General features: G+C 56.8%; 3 protein-coding genes across 4 annotated transcripts; 2 read left to right on the top strand and 1 right to left on the bottom strand.

Annotated features, from left to right (window-relative positions):
- Positions 1–364: 364 nt before the first annotated feature.
- Positions 365–8,841, bottom strand: NYAP1 (neuronal tyrosine phosphorylated phosphoinositide-3-kinase adaptor 1). 2 transcript variants are annotated; one of them, XM_081090321.1, is made up of 7 exons: positions 8,467–8,841; positions 7,057–7,208; positions 5,380–5,735; positions 3,392–4,903; positions 2,331–2,546; positions 2,023–2,132; positions 365–1,467 (listed from the first exon to the last, which is right to left on the bottom strand). In XM_081090321.1, exons 2-7 carry the CDS (start codon positions 7,122–7,124, stop codon positions 1,210–1,212), a joined length of 2,520 nt encoding a protein of 839 aa, XP_080946447.1. In that variant the 5' UTR covers positions 7,125–7,208; positions 8,467–8,841; the 3' UTR covers positions 365–1,209. The 2 variants fall into 2 exon arrangements, with proteins under 2 accessions (XP_080946447.1, XP_080946446.1); XM_081090320.1 differs by having other exon boundaries at positions 2,331–2,549; positions 8,467–8,571.
- A 3,352-nt stretch (positions 8,842–12,193) lies between these two features.
- Positions 12,194–23,164, top strand: LOC308517939 (TSC22 domain family protein 4). The gene is made up of 5 exons (XM_081089486.1): positions 12,194–12,625; positions 13,020–14,059; positions 16,783–16,949; positions 22,020–22,068; positions 22,499–23,164. The coding sequence occupies exons 2-5, from the start codon at positions 13,298–13,300 to the stop codon at positions 22,706–22,708; spliced, it is 1,188 nt and encodes a 395-aa protein (XP_080945612.1). The 5' UTR covers positions 12,194–12,625; positions 13,020–13,297; the 3' UTR covers positions 22,709–23,164.
- A 1,038-nt stretch (positions 23,165–24,202) lies between these two features.
- On the top strand, positions 24,203–27,694 carry SPACDR (sperm acrosome developmental regulator). The gene is made up of 3 exons (XM_081089487.1): positions 24,203–24,426; positions 24,699–25,022; positions 27,233–27,694. Exons 1-3 carry the CDS (start codon positions 24,376–24,378, stop codon positions 27,497–27,499), a joined length of 642 nt encoding a protein of 213 aa, XP_080945613.1. The 5' UTR covers positions 24,203–24,375; the 3' UTR covers positions 27,500–27,694.

The following is a 27,694-nucleotide window of genomic DNA, read 5'->3' as shown; positions in this document are numbered from 1 at the left end:
CATCCAAACCTTACCTGTCCTTACAGGCTCAATTTCCAAGAAGCATTCTCAGCTGATCCCAGCCCTCTCCCTCTCTTACTCCTGGAGCCCTGGCTAGTGTCAGCTCAGGTAGTTCATCTCCCTGGGTAGATCACAACTGCTCGAGGGCAGGTTTTAGTGTGAATATTCCTTCTGCATCGGCACATTGTCAAGCACACATCAGATGCTCCATAAATATGTTGAGTCACTGAAAACTTACCTCACCCTCCACCTGTCCCCATTACTACAGCCACTCAACCCTCCGTGCACAACCCTCAACTCCCACAAACCAAGGGTCAGAGGGAAAAGGAAACAAATGTAAGAAAGGCAGAGAACACGGAAATTTAAGAAGCCAGTTTTAGGATCATTAGTCTTTTAATATATTATTCTGCAAGAAAGGAATTAAAAAAAAAATTCCTGACATCTCTTCTGATTTTTTAAAGTTTAAATAAATACCCTGCCCTCCCCCCACCCACAAAAATTTCCCTCCTTTCCCATCATCCCACCCATCCCTGGTGCCAGATCCTCACTCCAGAGCTAAAGAAGCTGCCTGTTTCAGAACAGGCCAGCTCCCTACCAAATTCTGGCGACTTGTAAATACTGTAAATGAGTCTGCTGCCCTCCAGACCAATCCCTAGCTTTGGGGCAGGCCTGGATAGTGGGGCTTTTAGGCGTTGGGGAGAGTGCAAACGTGCTTTCCTTTAATTGCTCTCGACTCCCCACTCCTTGCCTGGGGGAGGGGGGGCGGCAGAATTGCCCTCTAGACTAAAATAAATAAAATAAATATGCCCTCCCCAAATCCCGACTCTATAAGAGCTCCTTCACCTCTCACTCTCTAGTCCCTCCTTCAGTTGGCCCGTCCCCTTCCTCCCTAACCCTTCCCTCCACCCCCATGCTGACCTCTGGCTTGGCCTTCGCCCTCTCGGGAGGGGTCTACCACGCTGAGAGGGAAGAGCAGTGAGAGCCTCACTCCCAACTTCAAGCCAACCCTCCTCCTCCCCCAAATGTCTGTGGGTACTGCTAGGGCCCCAAGCCCGATGGGCCTGGCAGACTCCCCGCCTCCAGGGGTTAGGATGAAGGGCCGGGGTGGCCCTCTCTCACCTGGTCCTTCAAGGGTCCCTCATTCAAGGCAAGTCTCTCGGAGAGCCCTGCCCTGCTCCCCAGGCCTCCTGCCCCGGCCTCCCGCCCTCCTCAGATGGCAGTGTCCCAGAGGACGGTGTGCTGCCGGCGGCAGGGCGGGGTGCCGGACTTTCGGGGCTCGGGCCCCCGCCTCCAGCTGGGGAGGATGGGCATGCTCTCCTGCTTGCAGAGGCCCCGGTCGGGCCGGTGGCGCGCCTTGATCTCCTTGCACACGCAGCGTTTGCGCTCGATCACCTCGAGCAGCTTGCCGTCGCGCTCGCGGGCCGGCTGGGGCGGCAGGGGCAGAGGCAGCGGCAGTGCAGGGTGGGTCTGTGCGCCTTCCTCCCGCCGCCGCCCCGACGTGGGGAGAAAGGGAGAAGGGGGGCCTCAGAATGACCGTGCCCTGTCCCCCCGGCGGAGACCAGTGCCTTCTCCCAGCAACAAGTCTTCTCCTAACCCGATCCTCTGCCCCTGGCGGGGGCACCGACGGGAGCAGGAACCCAGCCCCGGCACCACCCTTTGCCCAGCGGTGAGCCCTGCGGCCAGGCTGTGCCTATCTCACCCTGTGGACGGGCCCCTTTGAAAAGCTGCCTTCCCCGTCGGATGCACTTTTCCAGTGGTCCCCGCAGAGCGGGTGCACAAAGGTACACTGTCCGCCAGTGGCGGCCCTGCCTGGCTTGCCCATCATAAGCAGCCCCTTTCCAGGATCCTCCCCCAAATTCCCCGCCTCCCCCAAATTCCCCCGCCCTGCCACCCCCGCCTCTGCCTGGACCCTATTAGTCTGTGCCAGGGCCCAGCCTGACTTCATGCCTTTCTTTCCACATCCTGGCCTTCCTCTCTCTCTGTCCCTTCACAAATATAACCCAACCTCATCTTCCTCCTCACCTGGCTGGGGACATCCCGGGGCTGACTGCAGGGTCTGGGGGTGTGGAACACGGCCTGCCGGACTCCAGAGGTGGAGGCAGAGCGCCCCAGGCGGTAGCCTCCGGTGAAGTCTGAGGAGGAAGTGAGGGAAGGGGCCTTCAGGGCTCCCACTCCTTTCCGAGGACAGCCCCTTCCAGGCGGCCCCCTGCCCCATCAGAGGGAAGGGGATGCAGATGAGGTATTAGGGTGTAGGCCCCAGGACATGGGCCCTGGGAGATTCCCCCCAGCCCACCCCATCTGTGTACAGGGGTGGGAGGGCCGGGTGTCACCTCCATTTCGGTGGCAGGCCGGAAAGGTCTGGCAGGGTGTGGGCAGCGCCGTGCGACTCCCTCCTCGGTCTCCTCCGTGGTGGATCCTGGCCAGCAGGCCCTCTGCCCCCTGGCTCCTCACTGGGATCCCTGATGCCATAGGACCCCTGTCCTCCCGCTCCACCTTGGCTGGACCCTCGGTGCTGCCATTCCAGGCCCGGGCACTCTCCTCAGCCTCTGCTGGGATGACAAGGAGAGCTCAGTGCCTGTATGTGGGAGGGGTCTTGCTATTCCCCCAGCTCCACACACTGCAGCGTGGGTGGATCACAAGTAGCTGCCCCTTTGCAGGTCACAGCTGGGAAGGGAGGGGGCTATGTCACACTCCCCAGCACATTCACACACAGGAGGAACCCGAGTATCGCTACCTTCCATTGCAACCACTGGTATGACTCCTGGCAGAGGGGCCTACCCTATCCCAGCATTAGCTTCCAAGCCCCTACAGCCCCAGATAGGGCTGTAATGACTACCTACCGAAACAGAACAGGGGCCCTATCTCCAGGAGGGGAAGAATCCTATATCCTGAGCCAGGAAGTGTGCGTGTGTATGTTGGGGGGAAATTGTTGGAGGAAGGGCTGACTGTGAGCTAAGCTCATCACTGAGAGTAGGCCTGGCAGAGCATTGCGTTGCCAGGCAACAGTAGGGGCCTCCCTCTCCTCTTCCTCCAGTCTGGACAAGTTGCCATGGTAACAGCTGGGAGGCAGCTGTGTTTAGCTCCAAGTGCGCGCACACTCACACACACCCCTGCAGCCCAGCAAAGGGAGGGGCAGGGAGTACAGCAGGATGGGGCAGGAGGAGAGGCTGCTCTGGGGGCCAGATTCTACCTCCCCAGCCCAGATCTTACTGCCCCTTCAGCACACACTTGGGGACCCCGTCCCTTTAGTCCACTGCATACCCCCAGCCCTCTGGTCTCCCAGAACGCTTCCCAGTTCAGGACAATGGGCCATGGCTTCCAAATAACTCCTCCAAGGCCTCCCCTAAATCACCAAGGACATCCGCACCCCTCCCACCTTCCTTTCACTCACTGTCCAGTTCTTTTGCCTTCCTTCCTCCATACAGGACCTTCCGCTGCAGAGCCCAGCCTGCCCCAAACGCCGCTGCGCCCATCTCCTCTTCTTCTGGTGTCCCTGCACTGGCGATGACGTGGGCACAGGAAATACTGGCAAAGGCACCCCCATCAGTCCCTTGCTCTTGCAGCTGGATCTTGACCAGGGGGGATGGGCCCCCCATTCCACAGCCCTTATTCAGCACCCCCCCAGCCTTGAGGCTTTCGTAGGCAGGGGGTCTCTTAAGCCCAGCTGCTGAGGCTGGATAAGTCCAGAGGGGGGTTAGGGGGCTTGCAGTTGGGTCCGGAAGGCTGTGTGGGGAGGCCAGGCAGCCTCGGTGATGGAGAACCCCAGCTGCTGTGCCCATGGCTCCGCTGTGGGGGCTGGACTTCCCAGGTAAGGGGGGCCTCGAGCTGGTGCACAGCATCCCATGGAGGACTGAGATCTCCTTCTCTGTCTTGGGCTCCCCAGCACCCAAGGGAGGCCCAGCTGGCAGGACGGAGTGGGTGGTCACCTTGACTGCTGAGTACACCATGGTGTAAGACACGGCCTTGTCCTTGGGGGGGCCAGGGAGCAAGGTGGCTGGGGCAGGAGGGGCTGCCGGCGCCCCTGCCGCCTTGGGGCAGATCATGCTGTGGGAGTTGGGGAGCTCCCGCTCCCCCCGGGGCTGGCCAGAGCCCTGGGGTGGCAGCGGTGTTGAGTGGCTCCGGGCCCGGCCCGAGGGTCCCAGCAGCAGCAAGTTGGCAGCAGGAGGCGGCGGTGGTAGGGGAGGCGTCTCCCGCTCTCGGGCAGGCACTTGGGGAGCTGGGGTAGAACTCACTGGCTCCTTGGAGTGGCAGAGGACTGGTAGCCTTGAGACCCCATCGCCAGGGGTTCGGGAAGCAGACTTGGCTTGGGGGAAGGCCAGAAGTGGAGGGCGATGCTGAAGGAGGTTAGGGAAGGGCGGGGGGATTTCACAAGGAGTGGTCTTGGTGGGTGTCCCGTCCCTCCGGCTTGGGAGGGCTGAGGCTGGACGATGGTGGGTGTGGGGCTGGAGGGCATGAGGCTGGTGTTGCGAGGAGGCGATGGTCAGCGAAGGGGGCCCATTGGCCCGGCCTTCCCCTGCCTCCTCGAGCAGCGGATATTTCATCTCCTCGTATATGGCCTCGCTCTCTTCCGAGTCTGAGTCAGCGCCAGCTGGAGGGGTCGGACCCCCACCCCCAAGAGGGGGCCCAGTCAGGCCCCCTCCACATCTCCCTCCTCCCCTGAAGACATCCCCCACCATCTCAATGTACACGGGCTCTTCTTCTTGGGAACCCACCTCAGGGTCCCCAGCGATGCAGGACCCTCTACTGAGGCGCTGAAGGGGCAAGTTTCCCCCTCGGGGAGAGGGAGCTGGGGGGCAGGACTCATCGAAGGAGACAGAGAGCTGGGTGTTGGGGCTTCGCCTGGGCTTCTGTGGAGGAACTTTCCGGCTAGACTCTCGGCCCTCTGGGGCTGGCTTCTGTGAGCCTGGGAAAAACGGGAAAGAGAAAAATAAACTGTGTTCTTGTTTGCGGACGGGAATAGGGGAGACCCTTTCTGACTCTTGACCCGCCTGCAAGGACATAGCTGCCTCTTCATTTTGCCCACGTTTCTCAACTTACAGCTCCAGTGGGTTCCCATCTTACCAGTCCGCCCGCAGTCCTTCTAATGAACTCCTCAGAATCTGAAGCTCCCACCCTCAGTTCTCTCCCACCCTCATGTACCTCCAAGGACATGTCACTCCTTCCCCAAGATGGAACTTTTCAGGAAACTTCCCCTGTCCTTGAATAATCCATCTCACACCCTTCCAAAAAGGAACCACCCCAGCCCCTCTGAGAACGAAACCTTCCACTTCCTTGGTTCTTCCCTGAGTGAACCCTCCCAGCAGGCCTCCCCTGGCCTGGAACGGATCCTTCCAATTCCCCACTCCGTGCTTCCCCTGGGGAGGGTTGGGGGTATCTCACCTGCCTTCTTGCTAGGGGGCGTCTCTGCCCCGGACCCTGCCATGCTGAGCTTGGTGCTGGGGTGTCTCCGGGGCTTGGCCGGGGGTCTTCGTGTGCTGCTGTCCTCAGTGAGACCCCCACTTCCTCCCCCAGGACCACCCCCCACACTGTCCATGCTGCCCACCGAGTGGCAGGAGAGGGATCGAGGGGCCATGGCGCTGCGGCAGGGGTGGGGGGTGTGCTCCTGGGAGGCGGGCATAGTCATGAAGCCCATCCTGAGGGAGCGGCGCAGAGAGGCGATGTCCCGCACACGGACCCCGGGCCCCGGGCCAGCCCCGGGCCCTACCGAGCCTGCAGGAGCCACCTCCTTACTGGAGCTGGGGAGAGAAGGCCAAGATGGAGCAGAGGTCGGTTGCAACCCTGTGGCCTCCCAGGGAGAAAGAAGAGGGACTGGGGTGGGGATGGGGGGAGGCCTGAAGGTCCAGGGCACTGAAGTAGAAGCTTCAGGCAGAACCCCTGGGCTTTAAAAATGGGATGAGAGGAGAGGTAAGTATGTGTGCAGGGGAGCAGCCCAGTGCTGGCTGATCTCAGCCTAGGCACATCCAGCATACAGCACACATGTGGACGATTTCATACACAGGCAGAGAGATGGCACACCCAGGCAGCACAACCCCATCTGGCTCACACCTGCCACCACAGTTCTGCTCCTTCTCACTCCTGCTCACACCTGGCCTCTGGCCTTCCCCATGTCCAGCCTCAGTGGCCTATGCTCCACACCGCACCTCCTCTCCCAGACGCGGGGCTGTACCGCCACATCGCTAGAGCAGCCTCCCCCCGCTGATCTGATCTCTGTCTGTCTCTCTCCTCAGTGCTGTCCTCGCTCTGTCACCCTCCCAGGCTCATCCCCATTCCCTTTCACTGTCCTCTGAGCTTCTGGATGAGTGAAGGTTAGGGGACGGCTGGCAGGCAAGAGGGGGAGAACTGTGGGGTGGGCTTTCATTAAGGCCCTGTCTACTAACCCTTCATTAGGAAGAGATCACTGCAATGATAGCTCTGATTAATCTAATTAACAAGAATTAAACTCTAGTTTCGAGGAGGGAGAAGGGAGCAGGGAAATGGCTCTGACTCAGGCTCCAAGAGGCTGTGCAGTCAATGGGAGTGAAGATGAGAAGGGAGCAAGACAGAAGAGGCCAGACCCCAGGTCCCTGGTAGGGCAAGGAGAGAGGGCAAGCTCTGGGTCTTCTGTAGGGCCTACATGCCCCTCACCACACACACACAGCCCTACCACTTGGCCACTCACCTCCCCCAGCAGAGGCTGAGAGGGGGCCAAATGGATCTTCTCTGGTGCCCCACAAATGACCCCATCCCTGGACTGTGAGGGCAGCATGGCCTGCCCCTTCCAAGGTCAGGTGACGGGGGAGCCAGGAGCCAGCCCCAAATTGAGAGAAGACCACAGGCCAGAGGTGAGGGAGGGAGGAGTGACTTGGGCCTCTGGGAATGGAGAAGAGCCAACAGGGTGCTCCTAAGCTGGAAGCCCCCCAAAAGGGCAGGACAGAGTCTGGAGGCAGGAGCAGGGTGGGGACAGGGTGTGTGCCATTCCAGCAATTCTGTACAGGCTCTGAGATCAGAAGGGATGTGACCCAGCTGGGGGGAGGCAGAAGTAGGCAGGTAAGGGGGCATTCCAGGACACAGCCTTACCTCCTCCTGGCCTCCTCCTCCTTGTGCTGCCTCCACTCCAGCTTGGTTTTTCGGTAGAGAAGGTTCATGTCGTGAAGTAGGAGGTGGGGGCTGGGGGGCCCTGCTTAGAGCCACCAGGCCCGGAGGAAGGCCCTCCCTGGGTCCCGGATCCACTTGGTGGGGGGATGGGAAGAAGAAAAAGAAGAAAGGTGGGGTGGGGGGAGCAGGAATCAGAGAGAGAGAGAGAGAGAGAGAGACAGAGAGAGAGAGAGAGAGAGAGAGAGAGAGAGAAAGGAACAGAGACATGACTCGGGTCCTTAGAGAGGAAACAGAGGCACACAAACCCAATGCCATCTCTAAGGACCCACAGACAGACAGACAGACATAGATGGACATTTGTACAGAGTCACACATCCTGATAAAGGTGCTCAGATCCACAAATACATACTTTGGAGCAATCAGACCAACAGAGATGCTCATCCTGTAAATACATCCTGATCCACCAAACAGGCCCCACAGACACACATTCAGACACACAAACCATGGGGCCATAGACGCTTATCTACAAACAGAGGACCAGACACACAGATCAGCGTAGGTAAACACAACCGAGGAACAGTCAGACGCACAGACATAAACACTTGACACACCCACAGTCACACAGACCTCTAGGCAGACACACACAAATAGGCTGCACAGAACTGGACATACCTACAGACAAGGAGTTATGCCTGGGCCTACTTGCAAACATTGCACCCCACTGGGGAAGGGGGAGGTAGTCAGATTCCCCACCCCATCTTGGGCCCTGAGGCTGGGGGGTGTCAGGAGGGCAGGGCTGGGATGCTGGAGAAAGGGTAGGGGCACTCTGAGTTGGGTATTAACAATACTACCATCCAAATATCTCCATCCCCTGCCTGCCCCCTTCCAGTTCTTCGCCTGGGCCCGGGCCTCCGTCCACCCCTCATCCTGCGCCCTGGCTCCTCAGCGATCGTCTCCGCTTCCCTCGCTGATAGCTCAAATCACCTTCTTCCTCCTCCAGGATTTGGGAGGCTCCGGCTACCTTCTTCCAGTCCCCGCCCCTCAATCCCACCCGGGTATCTCCAGTCTGGCCCCGTAGCTACCTTTAGAGCTGCGGCCTCCATACCTGCCTGGTTTCGCTTCCCCCAAACACACTCTCCTGCGCCTCAGCCTCACCTCTCCTCCCAGGCGCCCCTCCTCACTGCCGTCCTCTCCCTTCCTTGTCGATTCCAAACCTGGCCGGCTTCATCCCCTTCTCCATCCAAGGGCCCCAGGTTCACGGGCACCCCTCCCCTTCCCCTTGTCCGGCTATCCTGGGTTTCTCCGTCTCTCAGTCCGCCAATCCTCCCTGCCCCTGATTTCCCCCGTTCCACCTCCCCGCACCAAGCCTCCCCAATTTCTACATAACCGTACCTGGCCTGCCGGACGCCGGCCCCCCCATGCCGGGCTCCGCCCGGAGCAGGAGGAGGGAGGAGGAGAGACAAGAGAGAGACTGGGGGAAGCCGAGCTGGGTCCTGCCGCAGAGACAGCCCCGCCTCCGGGTCCGCCCCCAGACCCGCCCCCGGCCCCAAACCCACCCTTCCACACTCTCCAAGGACGGAGGGGAGCGGCCGCCTGGCTGGGGTGGGAGGTACGGGGGCCACGGAGTCCTCGGGAGGACTCGGAGAAAGGTCGTGGGGCGCTGGGAACCCGGCGCCAGCCAGCCCCCGCTTTGGGGCGTCCGCTCCTCGCCGCCTCTCGCCCGGTGCCCGGCCGGGCCGTGCTCCGTTCGGTGGCCAAGGTCCCCGCGGAGCGAAGCCAGGCGCAGCGCGCAGCGGTGCCCCCCAGCGGCAGCCCGAGGCTTGCACCGCGCGAGTCCCTTGTGCGCCAGGGGCTCCCCGCCTGCGCACCCCGCGACCGGCAGGGGCGAGTCTGCGGCTGCGGAGCCCGGAGTGCAGTGAGGCGGCGAGGCCGGCAGGGGGGGGCCGCTTTCTGGGCCGAGGGGCGCTGAGACCCGAGCGGGACCTTCCTTGTCTCTGCCCAGCAGGGGGCGTGCGCCACTGGCTGGACGCCAGCTTCCCGCCGCACCCCCAGGTGCGGGAGGGCACCGTGCTGGCTCGCTGGGTGCTGGTCCTCTATCCGTCCAGCCTCCCAGGCGCCTGGGCCTCCTTTCACTTTCTGGGCCCAGTCTGGGCCAGGCCGCCCCCGCAGCCCAAGTCATCCTCCCTGCAACCTTTGACTCCGCGGGCGGAGCCCGCCCGACCCGAGCGCTCTGGATAGGTCTGACTGCAGCCACCTTGGCCAAGGCCGGATGGTCGCTCAGGGCCGAGACCTCGCCCCCTTCCCCCATCACTTTTCTCATCAGCTCCATGAGAAATTCCTCCTTTGGAGTTACCTTTGGTGCAGGTTAGCTGCAAGAAAACCTCAATTCTACCCTTAACCGGCTGAAAAATGGACCTCCAAAAGATACCCACGCCCTAATCCCTGGAAGCTGTGAATGTTACTTTATATGGCAGTCTCTCAAGATATGCTGTGTGGCTTTGGGCAAATAGCGCAACCTCTCACAGTTGCCTCATCTCATACCTACCTCAATAATGTTGGGGGCAGTAATGGATACAAGTGTAAAGGGCCCCATACATTAAAGGGCTGTTATAAATGCCCCCAAGAGAGGTAATACATTAAAACAACAGGTTTTTTTTTTCTTTTACACCTTAGTGTGAATGAGTTTTTATTGATTGGTTCAACAAACATTTCTGTAGAGACCAATACCCTCCCTAGGACTATAGACTCAGAGAAGTCCAAAATGATACAGAGGATCTAAAGCCATGGGAAGGGGAGGGTCTAAAAATGGGTTTTGGATAATCTGTAACTAGTCAGAGCTGAAAGAAGAAGAATCTGAGGGGGGGGGGGGCAACAGGAATATGTTCTGAATATTTCCAGAGGGAGAGAGTTTTTTTTTGGGGGGGGGGGGGGCTGCCTCTTGGACTTCATATTTGGGAGGCCTCAGAACCTGGCTATGGTAGCCATTGTTACCATGAAGGGAGAGAGGCAGGAGTGCAGATGCATTTTAACAAAGAGATAAATGATAAATATATAAGCATGGGGGCCCAAGGGGCTTTGCATCATTTAACCCTTTGCGGTCGTTTGTCTGCTCTCAGCCACCACAGCAAGGAACCATACGAATCTTAACGCCATTCATGTATCAGTTCATAATTTCTCTGAAAGCTCTTAAGTGTCTAAGCGACCTTGTCACGAACCAAAACATTGCCCCGACAAATCGGAGATATCAAAACTCAATATAAACACACGCGGTCGTTCCACACTCGCCATGCAGAACACCGTGGCGAGTCAGTCACCTTTTGAGAGTGAAGAAATCGACAAGCTTCGGAGATACTTTGCAGAATTTCAGATAAAGCTTTACAAGTTACGTTTAACTGTAATTAGGCATTCTCGCTTGTTAAGATATTTCAAAATAATACTCCAAAATGGCAAAAAGAAAGTTACTGAAAGAAGTGTACTGCGAATCTGAAAGTAACGATGAAGAGTTTTATTTTGGCACCTTGAATACTGACTCTGACGTAGAAAGTGATAATGTTTGTCGTGATTCTACTAGCAGTGACGTAGTTTCAAAAAAGAATTAATAAATCTTGTTTATCCTTCATAATCTTGCATGTTATGTATCACTGCTCTTTCAATGGAAATGAATTCCGACCAGTATGACACCCGTGTCCAAATTTAATACGACCGCAAAGGGTTAATTATTCCTAATCCTAAATATTGGTTAAAAATTTCCAGGAGCTAAAGCTGAGGAAGGAGGGATGTCAGACAGCCCGGTGCTAGTCTCCTACTAGCTGAGGCCTTGGGCAGTTCCCTTAGCAGAAACACTGGAACTCAAAACCTCCCGTCTCTGCTCAGGTCTGTTTGAGAATCTACCAGATAATTTATGTGAAGTGAACAAATATGAGGGATTCTTAATATTCTCAGGAACAGTTTCGTTTGATCAAAATTAATTTGAATTCATTTCTTTCTGCACCTAGAAATGAAGGCAGAGGTGGCTTTTGCTAAAATAATTCCTCTTAGAATGTTGGTTGGGATGCCAAAAAAGAGACAATGGCAGTTGGAGGTTTATTCTTTCACACCAACCATATGGTTGGCCCTTGATGAGTGTGTGTGGATTCCCATAGCGGGAGGAGACTTGGCAGACCCACGCCCGACCACTGAAGTGGCTCCACCTGGAGCGAGGGATGGGCGAAACGGGACATGTGAGAGGTGGGAGGGGAACCCGTGCTTGGGACCAGCAGTTCATCCTCAGGTGCACCAGTGTAGGTGGTTGTGTGTACATGTATGATGCTTTTCTCTATGGGGGACAGACAAGGACATACCTGAGTATGTGAATGCCTCTGCTCTCCCACTGATACCCTTTCTGAACCTTCTGAGTCTCCATTTCCACATCTAAGGAGGGAAATAATACGATGTCTAGGATTTGGTTCAAATAATCCCACACAGAACAACAGGGGGTGTGGATGAAACGAGAGTGGCTGTGAGTTGATAATTGTTGAAACTGCACGAGGGGTACCTGGGAGTCCATGATACCATTCTCCTTTCTTGGGGCATTTTTAAAAATTGTCATCATAATCCACTTTTCAAAACAGGGAAGGGCAGGGGAGAATAACAATACCTTCCTCATACAGTGACAGTGAAAGCTAGCAAAGATAGGACAATAACAGCTTCAGCAGCACCATAACATCGATCGGGTGTTCACGGGGTGGTAGGTACCGCAGAGCTCCTATGGGTTCCTCCCGGCTCCGCGGTGCCTGCAGGCCGAAGGCAGCAAGTGCCTACAAGTAAGGAAATCCCTGGCCGCTTTGCAGGCTCCTCCCCTTTCTCTCCGCCCTCCACAGCCTCTCCCAACGAGGAAAGGCTGCGCTGGGCCCAGCAGGTGTGGGGTTAAGGGAGTTGGGCCGGGGCCCCAGGAGCAGGAGCAGGAGCGGCAGCGGCAGCGGCAAGTGCGGCTGCACCAGCGGCGGCGGTGGCAGGCCTGGCCCCGCGCCAGCTGGCCCGGAGCCCCAGGAGGGAGAGAGGGCGGAGGAAGGGGAGGAAGAGGGGAAGGAGGAGGAGGAGGAGAGGAGCAGTCAGCAGGCCCGAGGAGGCAGGACTTCCTGGTGTGGGGGTTGTCAACAGCCCAGAAAGAGGGAGACGGTGAGACCGAACCAAAAGGAGCCGAGCGGCGAAGAGACCCATTGGTGCCACGCGGGAGGCTACTAGAGAGACCCGCTCGCCTCGACCACCGAAGTGGCTCCACCTGCAGGACCAGGGGGTGAGCCGCCCCGCCCGCATCAGCCCCGAGACACTTGGGGCTTCCGAGGCCGCGCCTGGGCTCCACCAAGGAGGCGGGGGTTCCTTCTCTTTCCGGAGCGCAAACTTTCCACGGAGATGCCTTGCGGGGCGAGGTGCGGCCCCCGAAGCGGACTGGGTCGTCTCTAAGCGCCGCCTGCGCCCCGCGCGCTGCTGGGGCCAAGCGGCCCCGGGGAACGACAGCCCGACATCTTAGGCGGCCGGACCCCCGGCCCAGCTTGTTGGCCGAGGCCGAGAGGTAAGGCGCGGGGCGGGGCGGGGCGCTGGGGCGGCGGGCCGGGCCTGCCCCGGGAATGGGGGAGCTGGGGTGCGGGGGGCCTTGAGGACCTGCCAGGCCGAGGAGCTGCCTCTCCCCCGGTCACCAAGCCCCGGAGCCCTTTGCTCCCGGGACGCGTTAGAGTCCCGTGAGTTGGAATCCCAGCCGAGAAATGCCCAACTTTGGGTCCGGGCTGCCTCTTCCTGCTCCGCGCGCCCGCGCTGACGGCTCTCTCCTCCGGTCTCTGTCATCTCGGTCTGTCTCTTTGTCTCTGGTGGTTTCCCCTTCCTCCCCCATCCTGCTCCCCAGAGAGGAAGGCCCGGAGGTGGCCTGCCCACTGCTTTCTCACACACACACTCTCTCACTCTTTTTCCAGTTTGCAAACTCAGCTCTGGAGTTCGGCAGCGACTGCAGCAGGAAAAACCTGCCCCTGCTCCCGCTTCTCGCCGCCTCCCCTCCCCTGTCCTCCCTTCACCAGCCAGGCGCCCCCAGTTCCCTGCAAGGCCCTCCCACCATGTCGGACCCAGACGTCCCCAGGGGCCCCGATGTCCCCGCCATGTGGCTCCCCTGTTCTAGGGGTGCCTGAGCCCCTTCGAAGAGCCACTACCGCCCCGTCCCCCGCCCACTTTGGCCCTATCCTGAGCCCCAGGGACCATGAGTGGGGGCAAGAAGAAGAGTAGTTTCCAAATCACCAGCGTTACCACGGACTATGAGGGCCCCGGGAGCCCTGGAGGTCCAGACTCCCCTGCCCTGCCAGGCCCTACTGGGCCCCCACCCCGCCTGCCCAACGGGGAGCCCAACCCAGAGTCAGGGGGCAAGAGCACCCCCCGGAATGGTTCCCCACCGCCTGGGGCCCCTGCCTCCCGTTTCCGGGTGGTGAAGCTGCCACAGGGCCTGGGAGAGCCTTATCGCCGTGGCCGCTGGACGTGTGTGGATGTTTACGAGAGAGACCTGGAGCCCCCTGGCTTTGGCCGGGTCCTGGAGGGGATTCGTGGGGCCTCAGGGGGTACCGGGGGCAGATCTTTGGATTCCAGGTTGGAGCTGGCCAGCTTGGGCCTGGGTGCCCCGATCCCACAGCCAGGCCTGTCTCAGGGTCCAACCTCCTGGCTTCTCCCTCCTCCCAGCTCCCCTGGACTTCAGGCCCGCTCCTTCACTGGGGGGCTGGGCCAGCTGGCAGTGCCCGGCAAGGCCAAGGTGGAAACACCCCCTCTGTCAGCTTCCCCACCCCAGCAGCGCCCCCCAGAGCCTGGGGCTGGAGATAGCGTGGGCACATCCCGGGCTGCCACGCCCCTGTCCTCCCTGAGGGTGGAAGTGGAGGCCAGGGGCTCCACAGCTGGAACTCCTCCACTGTCCCGGACTAAGGATGGAGCCCTGCGACTGAGGATGGAGGTGGTTGCTCCAGAGGAGATGGGGCAGGTAAGAGCTGGGTTCCAGGGCGGGGGAGACACCTGAGGGGCGGTGCTTGACCATCTTGGCCTTGGCCTCCACCTCCACACTGACTCCTTCCTACTCCAGCATCAGCTCCTGTCAGATCACATAGCCCCTCGTTTTCCTTCCTGCCATCTCACTCGGAGTTCCTTTTCTACTCCTCACACAGCCTTTGTTTTCCGTCTCAGGCTCCTTCTTCTCTACATTCTTTTTTTTTTCATTTTTTTTTTCTCATTGATCTCAGAGGAAGGGAGAGGGAAAGAGAGATAGATACATCAATGATGAGAGAGAATCATTGATCGGTTGCCTCCTGCACAACTCCCACTGGGGATCGAGCCCACAACTTGGGCATGTGCCCTGACCAGGAATTGAACCGAGACCTCCTGGTTCATAGGTTGATGCTCAACCTCTGAGCCACGCCAGTCGGGCTCTTCTCTACATTCTTTAGCCTTTCATTTGTCTTTGGCCCAAGTCTCCATCTCCATATAGCCAGCCTCACCATCTCTCTATCACAGAGATGTGCCCTTCTCACTGTGGCCTTAACCTATCTTAGTCTCACCCTTTAGGCGTTGAGGGTGGAGGCCCCATGTTTGGGCCTCTGGGAGAGCAACTGCCAGAGTTGGGGGAGTGGGGCAAAAAGTAGGCATTCTGCTGTCCCTCCTTTGCGGCCCCATTCCCAAGGTGTGTGTGTGGCGGGGAGAGGAGGAGTTCTCACTAGCCAGCCACCTGTCCCAGCCCCTCTTTAGCTTTGCCCCAAGCCAGATTTCCCTGAGAAAATGAGGAATTGGGTGGTGCTGGAGACCCATTGCAGGGATGGGCGGCTTGCTGGTTTGTTGTCTGTCTCAGTTCCCTGTGTCTGGGCCTCTCCAGGATCAGTAACGGGGGTTGGCCGCTATGGAGTGGGAGAGAGGCAGGAAGCAGCAGAGAAGGAGTTAAATCCTTTGCTCTTTCTGCTTCCTGTCTCCAAAAGAGGAACAAGTCTGGGCTGGGGGGCAGGATGCCTGCCTGGATCTCTGGGTGAGGGGTGGGCAGCCAGGGATTGGGGGTTGGATGTGTCTGTCCTGGAGGAGAAAATAACACCTTGGGCTGCAGGAGGAAAGGCAGGGAGTGTGAGGATGGGAACTTTTCCCCTTCCTGGCCTTGGGCACAAACCACAGTATAAAAATAACCTGAGACTGGATGTCTGGGCCCTGTCAGGACCAGTCAGGACCGGCTCCCCCCACTCCCTCCTGGCCTGAAGTTTACATCTCTCATGCCACCCCCACCCCTACTTTTCTTGACCTCGTCCATTCAGTTTCTACCCCAGGGAGAAGATGCTGTGTCCTTTACTGGTCCCTTCCCTGTCCTCCACACACTTCCAAATCAAGCCCCTCTGCCCCGAGCCTCTGCTCTCTCCGTCCTTAAGCCCTGCCTGAGCTTTCCATGGGCCTGCAGACCCTCCCCCTCTCTTCTCAGTGCCCCCAACCGCTTTTTCTTTTCTTAGGTCTTGATCCCTTCCTGTGTGCATGCATCTGTGCTGCTGCTTCCCTTCAACACTCCCCATGCCTCTTCTCTCTCAGTTGCCTCTAACAGGAGCCAGAAGGAGGCCTGGGGACATCACCTGGGCCCCCTTCCTCTGTTCTGTCCCTCTAACCACCCTGAACTCTCTGTTCTTGGCTTTTCTGAGAAGCTGGGGCCTCCTGGGGCCTCACAGAGGCGGCTTGTTCCTGTGGCCCCCGCCCTTTTGCAGCCTCCCCCAGTGCCTGTTGGGCTGTCCACGCCCAGGCTCCGCCTCCCCCATCTCTGCCACCCGCTCCCTCACCCCCTCACCCAGGGCCAGAGAGCCAGAGCAGTACTTCACCTGAGTCCAGAGAAGTTTCAGAGAGGCTTGAATGGGTATGGTGGGGGTGGGAGGGTGGAGGACCAGTTTCTGAGGATTCATTCATTCTACAAATAGCGATTGAACAAACTAAGCTGTGCCCTCTGGTGCTTACCTTTCAGCAACAGAGAGGCAAAAATACTTTACTATCAGGTAGTATTAGGTGTTACTAAAAAAAAAAAGGGGGGGGGACAGTTCAGTGGAATTTACTAGTTCAATGATGGGGAAACGCCTCTCTGAGGAAGTGACATTTAAGTTGCTTTAAGAAGTTAAGTGTGCCCTAGCGGTTTGGCTCAGTGGATGGAGCGTCGGCCTGCAGACTGAAGGGTTCGGGGTTCGGTTGCGGCCAGGGGCATGTGCCTTGGTTGCGGGCACATCCCCAGTGGGGGGTGTGCGGGAGGCAGCTGATAGATGTTTCTCTCTCATCGATGTTTCTAACTCTCTATCCCTCTCTCTTCCTTTCTGTAAAAAACCAATAAGATATATTTTTTTAAAAAAGAAGTTAGGTAACAGAAGGCCGACACTCTCTGATTAGCCTCCGATTAGGGATCCTGGCTCAGCTGATGGCAGGTGCTGGTGTGTAGATCAGAGCCCCTCTCTGATACCTTGTGAATCACTTTTTAGAAGCTACTTACCTAGTCCTCAGGATGGGCACTGTTTCCTTGCCTCTAGTCCCTGCCTGATGCTTTCCCTAGACCTGGGGAAAAGGGGACTGCAAGGGCAGGACCCCTGGGTCCTTGGAAGAGAGCATGGGGAGGAGGGGTGCATAGGGAGGAAGACTCCTAGGCAAGTTGTAAAGTGGTTGGTTTCTTTCTCTTGCTTAATGTGATAGTTCCTACCTCTCTGCCTCCAGGTACCCCCCCACGACTCTCGCCCCAGCTCCCCGGCTCTCTACTTCTTCCCTGATGCCAGTCTGGTCCACAAGTCTCCAGACCCCTTTGGAGCAGCAGCAGCCCAGAGCCTCAGCCTGGCCCGATCCATGCTGGCCATCAGTGGCCACCTGGACAGCGATGATGATAGGTAAGTGGGCTCCGCCTCTGAATCCCCTACCTCGGGTAGCCACGCGAAACTGCTTGGTAGGTGTCCTTCACCCACGTTAAACTTGGAGGGGACGTCTTAAACAGAGAAACCTGGCCTGGGCATGACACAATGGGCAAAGTTGATTTGGGACCCACTCCCTCTCTGGAGAGAGCTGGGTGGCACTCTAGGTTTAGGATTGTTAATCATAGTACTTTTTTAGAGTTTGAAGGGAGTCATTGTCAAATTCCAGAGCTCTTGCAGATTTAGCGATCATCTGGCCAACCCCAAGAACTTACTAGCAAATGTGCTGGAGGTGAGAATAGGGAGTCAGTCTCCTCCCAGTCCCCATCTCTCTCTCCCTCCTGAGGGGAATGGAACTCCTGTCTTTATTGGTAACATCTTATAGTCCATGTGGACTACTTTAGGGTCCTAGGACCTCCAGTACCAAGAAAGCATGTCCCTAAGGTTCTTTTCTCTGCTGAGCCGCCCCTCCCGCACAAGCCTCCCCCTGGCCAAGCCAAAGCCATGGAGAGGATGGCTGAGGGGCACAGGGAAGGCACCAGAGAGCTGAGCTGCTGGGGTTTGCCCTTCAGGGGAGAATGTCCGATCAGTTCTGTGGCGTGGTGGGCAGACTTCCTGTTTTGAGGGCCAGGTTTCAACATAGGAATGCCAGCAAGCTGAAAAGGGAGGAACAAAATTGCTAGTCTGATAGCCAAGCTGCTCCCTTCTGGCCGTAGACTGATAGGAACCCAGAAGAAGGGCTAGGGAGTAGAAACTTTTATTTTGGAGGGAGGAATGGGACTTCCTGTTTGAGGCTTTGGAGGAGGGACTTCCTGTTTGAAAGAAATAATAAGGGCTTACTGATGAGTGAGTGGGTGCTGGGGGAGTGAGTGGGTGCTGGGGCATCATTCTTCCTTCTTCCCCTCTGTGAGACCAACCCCCACAATCAGGGACTGAGTCTCACCAAAGAAAAATGCCCGAGGCCTTGGGAGAGCTGGGAGCCCAAGAGGAAAGAGAAGTGGTGGCTGGGATCTGGTGGATAGGGTGGAGGGCGAGGGCCTGGTGGCGGCTGTGGGGAATGAGGGACAGGGCCCGTATGGGCGGGGCCCTGTCTGGGCTCCCATCTGAGCTCAGGCTGTCAGGAATGTGTGAGGTGTGAGGTCAGCCAGGGCCTGGAGAGTCACCTGCCCCCATTGCTGCTATTCTCAGCTCTTCCCACCCTCTCCTCCTCCCATTTGGGAAGTAACCTGGCATTAGGGCTGCCTGTCCCTCCTCCACCCCTGTTGATTTCAGAGCCTAGCCTCCTGCTTTCCCTTAGAGAGTTCTGCCTCCAGAAGCCTCAGCTGTATTCTCTTGGCTTGTCCCCTCCCTCCCTCTGTCCCATCCCCTCCACACACCCCAGTCTGACCGGTCCAGCTCCTAGCTTCCACTTTACCCTGCTCTCCTGCAAGCCTCTGGGGCTCTGGCCCAGCCCAGCCCCTTGTGCCCCACCCTGCTGGGCCAGCGGGTTTGGGTTGGGCCACCCCTTTGGCCCCCTGGAAAGAGGCAGATAGCCCCCACCTCACCTCTCTGGTGTGCTGGAAGCTGGCAGCAGAACAGAGTTCGAGTCGCATGGGACCTCCCTTTTGAGAGGGAAAATGGATTGGGATGTTAAGTGCATGGATCCCAGATGGGGAGTGGAGAATGCCTGATCAATTCCAGAGTCTGGGAATGGGAGGACAGAGGGTGCCTGGAGAATTCAGACTGCTCAAGTGCCCCTGAGTTGCAATAACCTTGGAAACCTCAACAGGGCCTTAAGGTTGGAAGGTACTTGAATATTGGATAGGTGGATGGGTTGGGTGGGTGGATGGATGAGTGGATGGCCAATATCTGGAACCCAAGCATGATAAGGACTGAATTCCAGGAACTCGGGAAAGAAAAAGTACTTTTATATCCAGTGTCTCCTTTGGGTCAGATGCTACATTTTGTGTCACCTAATCCTAAAAGCAACTCCATGATACCCACTTGGAGACTGAGGCTCAGGGGAGGAAGGTTTTAGCAACTGGCCCAAGGTCACCGAGCCGGGGTCTGACACCAAAACCGCATTCTCTCCCCTTTCCTACTGGATGCCTGTGTCCCAAGAGCAGCCATCTCTAGGATGCCCTTTCTCTCCGGGACAGAGGCAGGGACAGCTCTCTCAAGCTGGGCAAGGAGCCATCCTCCCCACTCCTGGCCTGGCCCCACCCCAGAAACACCACAGATCCGGGAGGGAGTGTAGACAGTGCAGCCGGATGCCACTTTATTGGCCCCAGGCCCAGCTCCTGGGGGCTCCTCAGAACTCAGCGAGGGAGCAGGGCTGGCCCTTGTCTCTGGGATCAGAACCTTCACCTCGCCCAGATGTCTTGCTTCTTCATCTGCTCCTCATTTTGAGGCTATTTCATTTGACCTTCAAAAAGGAAGACCGACTCTAAGGCTTGTCCTTGCCCCAGGACCCAAGAGTCCTGCAGACCCAGAGGCCCCAGTTGTGCGCATCGTGCCCTGCACAACTCTAGGGGGCGCCACACACATTTGAAGTCACTGTTGACATTTGAAGTCATGACTGTTTCCTGGAAGATGGCAATAAGTGTCTTGAAGAAGGGGATATATTGTTCTAATTCACACCAACTCACCTTTTGGGCTTCTGGTGAAAGTTGATCTCACCCAGCCAACCCCAAGCTTCCGGCTCCTGAGCTTGCCCAAGAATTCCAGCACAATGCCTGCCGCCCCTCACTCAGGGCTCTCAAAGGGAGGGCTTGGGTTGCCAGCCAGAGTCTTGGTCCCTTGAAGTGTTAATGTTAGGATGTGACAGTGGAAAGTGCTGTCAAAAACTCTCCAGCACTAGACAAACAGGCGATAGTCATCTATCAGCCAACAAATGTTTATTATTGTAGTATTCCTTTATTTCTGGCAAGAACTAACAACTTACTTGGCATCTTTACCCGAGTGTCCGCCAAGGAAGGCCAGGGTTCCTATTCCGATGAGTCTGCCCCTCTTTGGGCTCTGTGTGTCTGTGTTTGTGGGGAAGGGGAGGGAGGAAGAGTCTGTGGTGGCCCAGTCTCCACCCAGGTGTCTCAGATTGAAATAGCTTGAAAGCTGCTTTGACGCTCCAGCTGGCCGGCCTGCCCTCTACTCTTAAACTTGTCCCCTCCCCTCCAGTTCTAGGAGTTCCAGGTGTCCTTCCCCCACCCCACCCTGGGCTGCTCTCAGGCCTGGTCACCCCCTCGGTTACCCACCTGTCAGTGCCTTCTGCACCCAGAGCTTGGATGGGAAATGGAAAATTCCCAGCTCCCTTGCATTCTCTTCCTGGCTGCAGGGCCTCATTCAAGGGTCACCTTGAAATGGTGTTAATCTCCCCCAACCTCCCCCACTCCAGGAAAGCGAGTTAGAACTGACAGCCAGGAGAGAGGGCTTGACAGTTGAGCACAAGGGCACAGGATGCAGCATGTTGGGGCCACCTACTCTAAGAGAGGGGGGTGGGGGGCAGCTGGGGGCAGGAGGTCAGGATGGTGATCCTACAGCACCGTCCTGGCTGGAGGGCTGGCTCTGGGGCTGAGGCAGCTGAGGCAGAAACTGGACAGGGTGGGGTCATGAGCCATGGGATGACACAGGAATCTGGGGCCTGAGTGGTGGGGAGAGGGAGCCTTGGAGGTTAGGGCAGGGCTCAAAGGATGGTTCAGGCCCTAGGCCTCCAAGAGACTGACTTGAGGGAGGTCTGGTTCTGGGACCCAGAACTTGGCCCTGGGGACCGGTGTGCCAGGCCTGTGTTGACCTCTGGTGGCCACTTAATAAACTGCAGCCGGACCTCTCTCCCCTTCCTGTCCTCTGCTCCCAAGGGTCTTCAAAAAGTCTCTGCTCCTATTCCCAGTGTCCCACCTCCAGCTTCACCTTCCCACCTCTCCTCAAGCCCTCACTCCTTCAAGACTCCAGACCCCAGACCCAAGACCAGAGGCTGTACTTGTCTTTCAGGGCTCTGGACTCCGTTCCATTGCCATGGTAACCTTTCCCATTTCTCCTGGCCCTCACCATGGAGGTGGGGTTTCCTCTGGGCAGGCACCAGGGGAGGCCCATGATGAAAGCTTTATGTTGGAAAGGGGGTTGCTTACAATCCAAGGAAGACCACAAGCACATCAAATGCCCCCTCCCCCGCAGCCGCCATCCCAGCTGAGAGGAGCTAAGACCTTGAGGGAGGCCAGTGTTAAGACCAGAGGGGGCAGGATGGAGGCAGAGGTGGGGAGAGGCCTCCCAAGGCCAGGCTCTCCCTCAACCTTTACACCCCTCCTGGACCCACGGCCCGCCCTGCACCAGGCCCACCAGCTGACTTCCCCCAGCCAGGCTCCCTCCCCTCTGCTCTGGGATTGGTGCCAGGTTGAGAAGGGGACACTGGCACTGACTGAGTCTGGGAATTCCCGCCCACCATGAAGCCAGTGGGAGGGGGTCCCCGTGTCCCTGAGGAGCCAATAGCAGCCAGGCATTGCCCTGGGGGATGGTGTATATCTTTCAGACCAGCACCCCCTGGGCACCGTCTTCTCTCTGCCTGCCTGGCACCAGCCGGACCCCGCTCTGCCCGGGGGGCTCTGAGCCCCCCAGGCAGTACTGATATAGCCCTCTCCCTTTGTGGGGGGCCGAGGGGACCCTTGCCCCTCGGGGATGGCCCAGCCAGGAGTCTCTGTCAAGTCCCTGGTGTCATCTTTTGAAACCCGAGTGGTAGGGATGGCTCCGGGACCTCCCCGGAAAAGGGGCTGTGTCTCCTCTCCTTGCTCCCCTAGGGGAGCATCCCCCATCCGAGGGGCGTCTGGACCCCCACCCCACCGGGGCCTAGGGGGGCCTGGGCAGAGGCCCTCACCCCGCCGGGGGATGGACAAAACCCTCCTTTCTCTGATTCTCTACTGTCACAGGTACAGGCTGGGATGTGGTGGGAGGCTGCAGCAGTGGGGCTTGTGGAGGCCAGAGCCTGCTCTGAGAAACATCTGGAAGGCAACTGGCTATGGTGTCCAGACACCTGGCTTGGCACCTGCTCCTCTTCACCTCTCATCTCCCTGTCTCTCTCTCCAGTGGCTCCGGAAGCCTGGTTGGCATTGACAACAAGATCGAACAAGCCATGGTAAGAGAAGCCATCTTGGCCCCAGGAGGTCCCTGCTCATGTGCTGCTGCCCGGGTCCTGCCTCTGTTAGCTGGCCTGCTGCTCCACCCCTGCTGTCCTCATTATTAGGGAACACTGTCGCCTAGCTCCTCCACCTGCTCCCAGCTGGGTTCCCTTGGGCCCTCCACCAGCTCCAGGCTCCACCTGAACCCTTGACTTCCCTTGGGTCTGGCCCTGCTCCCGTTCCCCATCTCTGTCTTTGAGCCCTGACCTTGCTTCTGTCTGGCCTTTTTCTCTGCTCTCCCTCCACTCCTCCCCCGCTTTGCTGCTTCCCCAGTGATCCCTCATTATCTGGAAGGAGGAGGATTTCTCACACCCAGCCCTTCAAGTTACTGGGCAGGCAATGAGGTTGGGGTGGCCTGGGACCCCTGATGCTTTGCCTGTCCTCCAGGACCTGGTGAAGTCCCACCTCATGTTTGCGGTCCGGGAGGAGGTGGAGGTGCTGAAGGAGCAGATCCGGGACCTGGCTGAGCGGAATGCCGCACTGGAGCAAGAGAATGGACTGCTGCGTGCCCTGGCCAGCCCTGAGCAGCTGGCCCAGCTGCCGTCCTCAGGGGTCCCTCGGCTTGGGCCCCCTGCGCCCAATGGGCCCTCCATCTGAGCCTCCTTTCCCTCACAATGTGCCTTTGGGGGCTGCCACAGCTGCCTGCCCCCTCTTCCTATGCAGCTTTAATTCCCCCTGATCCCTAGGGATGGGAGTTAAAGGCTCAGAATTGGCCTGTCCCCCGATCCTTCCTCCATCTCCCCATAGTGCCCAGGGACACGGCTGGGGCATCCCCAGGCCTTGATGGAGGAGAGAGGGCTGCAGGACGGGGTGTGAGATGGAGCTCCCTGCTCCCTCCCTAGGTGTCAGTGTTCTGGGACCCCCAGCAGTAGATGGCTTGAGGGAGTTGGAGGCTTCCTGGCAGACACCCCATCCTCACCTTATTCCCTGGAAGTGCCCCCTCTTCTCTGCCCAGGGGAGGGATTATGGACAGTATCTGGAAGTTCTGGGATTCAGGTTGTTATTAAAATAATAATTATAATTAAAAAATCCAAAGAAACTTGAATCTGGAAATTGGCATCTTGTTGCTTGTGTCCAGACTGGGGCCCTACACCAGCAATTCCTACCCTGGGAGAGGGACTAAGGCTGTAGGCTTCCCTGGCAATCTTGCCCAAACTGAGGAGGTTTAATGTGGCTCCGAGTGGTCAAAAGAGATGCTGGAAAGGGAGCCCGTGGCCTGCCAGGTCCTGGGAAGGGGCAGGCAAGGCAAGGCAAGGCAGAGGGAGGGAGGGTGGAGGGGGCTGTCAGCCCACGTGCTGGGGAGGGGGGCGGGCAACAGGGAAACAATGAGGCCTTTTGGTGATTGTACAGGATCCACCCTCAGCTTCCCAGTGTGTCCCCTCTGCGGGCTGGATCCGGGTGGCTGCTTGGGGGTGGGGCAGGGGGCCCTGAATGGGCCCCTTGTCTCAGCCCTGGGTGTGGGCCAGGCTTCCCGGGCACACAGTGCCCTCGCCAGGCCTGGCCAGCCTCTGTGGCTTCCACCCCCAGCTGGCTGTGGATGGGGCCCAGTGAGGGAGCAGGCCCCTCCCAGACAGCCTCAGCTGGGCTCCTGTCCAAGGCAGAAGCAGCAGGTAGGGATAAGGACCCCATCTAGTGGGGAAGTGGGGGAAAGCAGCTGCCTCAGCTCATGAGGGCACTGTCCCCAGCCTGGAGAGGACCTGTAGAAGGCTGGGTGCTGGAGGCTGACCCTGTGGCTCCTGATATTTATGACCTTGGGCAGGTCCTCTGGTTCTTTGAATCCCAGCTTCCTCGTGGGAAAATGGCATTGACAGTCATACCTGCCTGAGGGCTGCCGTGAAAATTACAGGACATCATACACAGAAAACGCCCAGCGGCCCAGCGCCCCGTAAATGTTAGTTTCCCTTTCATGTCTTTGCAGGAAGAAGGGCTAAGCGTTCAGAGATTGGCTCTGGGCTCTTGGAAGGGCCTCGGGGGTTGGGGTCAAGGTCAGGCAGGCTCTCACAATGGGCTGGAACTCTCGCTCACTCTGGGTTCTCATCCACTTTGACTCCTCTCCCTGTCCCAGGGAGGGGAGGGACGGCCTAGGATGAATTGTCAGGGGGAGCTTTCCCCCTAGATTCCTTATTTATTTCTTCACTGCTGCATTTGAAGTTCCTGAGAGACCTCTTAGGTGGCAGCCACTGGCCTGCAGATTGCCCCCCACACCCTCCCCCCGTGCCAAATGCTGGTTTTGCCCCCTACTTGGGACTTGTAAATTGGGAGAAATGGCTATCAGAAGACTCTTCCAGTGGGTTTGGCGAAAGATTACTTCCTTGGTAAGTTTCGGAAACTGCCCTTGCTTATACCATGCTGGGGTGGGAGGTGCTGGTCAGTGACTTCTAGATCACATAAACACCCCGTCTACCTGGCCTCCCTCCCCTCTGGCTTCCTGTGCTCAAACAAGACAGGGAGGGAGAAGTGAGGCAGGACAGCCAAGGAGGAGGCCAGGACACACTCTGTCCCATCCCTTCTGTGCCTTCCCTCCTTCTGACTGTTGTCTCCACTCCGGCCCTCTCTCCCATCCTTCCTCTCCCTTCTTGGTTCTTAGGTGTTTTTCTGGAAACACAGAGCTAAGTCAACCATTGTGGAACACCCTGACTCCAAGAAATCTGCATTGAAGATGGAAAAGGCTTCCAGTGTGGTTGAGACTTGCATGTTGGTTGAGCCCCTTAAAGAGGCTAATGTCTGCAGGATGGGAGTGTTCCCCAAGGTGACTGATCCCTGCACATTGGCCAAGACAACAGATGGGGCTAAAGTGGAGCTGGATCGTGGGAGCCGGTCCCTGTTGCAGCTGCCCCGGACGGCTGCCAACTCTGTCTCCACAATCATGGTCTCGGCTTTCCAGTCTGGCTGGCAAATGTGCAGCTGGAAGGTCAGTACCATATCCCCCTTGTCCCCAGCAACCTTCCCACCCCTCCCCACAGGACTCCCTCCTCCCTCCATTCACTTGTTCAACATTTATTTCCTGCACCTCTCTTTAGTGCCAGTTGCTGAGATAGGCTCCTCGGATACATGGTGGATAGGGACAAGGTTTACACAGACTAAGGGTGCTACAGACAAGATCATAGGCATTGCTGGCTCAGTATCATAGGAGGCACAAGGGTCTGGGAATCCAGGGGAGAGGCATCTCATCCAGGCCTGGGAAGTCCAGGAAGTCCTTCCTAACAGAAGAGAGGATGAAGCTGAGACTGAAGGATTTAGCTTGGCTTGAGGCAGGGTGGAGGTGTTAGCAGAAAGTGGAGGGAGTGGAAGGCGCATTTATGAAGGAAGAAGCACAGATGTGTGGAGGGCTGACCCAAGGTGTGTGGATCACAGTAAAGTGATCCTAGAGCTGAGGGCCAGCTAGTACAAGGGAGAGGTGGTGACCAGTTGTGGAGTTTGAATTTGACCCTAAGAGCAACAGATTTTGATTTAGAAAGTTCACCTGCACGCCTACGTTGCTGGTGGGAATGCAAAATGGTATAGTCTGTCTGGAAAACAGTTTGGTAGCTTCTTATAAAACTAACCATGCAATTATCAAATGGCCCAGCAGTTGTACTCTTGGGCATTTATCCTAATGAATGAATGAAATTTTATGTTCACACAGAAATCTGGACATCAATGTTCATAGTAGCTTTATTTGTAATAGCCCAAACCAACCCAAATGTCCCTCAATGGGTGAATGGTTATACTGTGATACATTCATACCATGGGATACTTATCAGCCATAAAAAGGAACAGACTATTAATACATTCAACAACTTAGATGAATTTCAAGGGGATTATGCTAATGAAAATAACCAATCCAAAATAGGTTGTACTATGTGGTTCCATTTATATGATACACCATTCTTGAAATACTGAAATGATAGAGAACTGATCAGTGGTTTAGTGTTTGGCAGGGGCTGCAGGGTGGGGTTGGGGGTGGGGAAGGTGAAGGAAGGTTTGTTATAAAAGACAGCATGAGGAATCCTTGTGTGATAGGAATCTCCTGTATCAGCATGACTGTGGCAGTTGGATACATGAGCCTGCACATATGATATAAAATTGGTTAGGATTCAACACACACACACACACACACACACACAAATACAAGTGAAACTGGGGAAATATGAATAAGATCAGTGGAGTGCAACAATGTCAATTTCCTGACTATAATATCTATGATATGATATTGTGCTGGAGTTTTGCAAGATTTTACTATAGGGGAGGGGAGACTACCGATTAAAGGTATACAGGAACTCTATTATTTTGCACAACTGCATGTGAATCTACAATTATCTCAAAGTGAAAAACTTAATTTAAAACTGGGAAATGTCTAGATCACTACTAAATCAACTTATCTTGGCCTTGAATGAGGTATTGCAGCATTAATTTAAAGTCACTTGGCTGCCCTGTGGAGGGGGCAGGGATTGGAAGGGAACAAGAGGAGAGGCAGGTAGATCCATTGGAGGAGTTGTAGTCCAGGCTGAGAGAGAAGGATATTCTGGATTTGGAGAGAGGCATTGGGTAGAACAAGTTAATGGGTCAGAGCAATATTTAAGGGGTAGAATTGTTGCACCAAGTGGTTGGTTGGAATATGGTGAGGGAATAGGGAGAAATAGAAGTCAGAGCAGAGTAGAGCCATTCACAGGGGGAAAATGAAGGAGCAAGGGTGTACTTAGGGAAGGAGATGATGAGTTTGGGCTTTGAGACAAGACAGATTGAGATGTCCATAAGACATCTGCAGGAAGGTGTCTAGGAGGCAGTGGGATATACAGACCTGGAGGTCAGAACGGAACTCTGGGCTGAAAACAGAGATCCTTCTCCATTTTAACATACTTTCCATGAAACACTAGTGGGAACTCAAAGGTGGGTCAAACGTGGTCCTAATCTTCCAGGAGCTTGCATTCTAGTGTTGAGTCCAAAGAACAAACAGTGATGATTGACAGAGCAAACACAAGGGTAGAGACGAACACCTAATATAGCCTGAGAAGACTTCCTGGAGGAGGCAATGCCTGAGCTGAGGCACAGTGAAGGAGGTGGAATTAAAAGCCTTTGCTGTTTATCTGCAGGTGGTTCCTTAGACCAAGCTGTTTATCTGTGCACATCTCTCTCTTTCAGTCATCTATGAGTTCTACCTCAGTTCCTTCCGAAATAAGGACCGGGTCCCTTTTGCAGTCACGGGAAGCTGAGATGCTGCGGGAAGTGTATCTGGTGCTGTGGGCCATTCGGAGACAATTGCAGCAGCTGGCTCACAGGCAAGAGAGGCGCAGAAGGCACCACAACTGGGCCCACACTTGCCCCAAGCCTGAAGCAGTTAAGGGCCTGAAAAAGGATGCCTCTAGGGGGGAACCCCACATCCTCAGAAAGTCCCCACCTCACTCTTAGGTAAGGCTGATAGGAGAGGTTAGGGCAGCAGGCCAGGAGTTGTGGGTGAGGAGACATTTTCACACTGTTACCTCTCATCAGGAACCCAGGCCAGGCCTGGGGTCCCACTTCTCCCCCCTTCATTCCTTTTATTCAATTTGTAAAAAATTTTCAAAATGTTGGGAAATAAATATCAGATATTTCTGAGTAGGTATA

The sequence above is a fragment of the Myotis nattereri genome, assembly GCF_964212035.1.
Source record: "Myotis nattereri genome assembly, chromosome: 4".
Classification (NCBI taxonomy): domain Eukaryota; kingdom Metazoa; phylum Chordata; class Mammalia; order Chiroptera; family Vespertilionidae; genus Myotis; species Myotis nattereri.
This window is presented reverse-complemented; position numbering and strand designations above follow the sequence as displayed.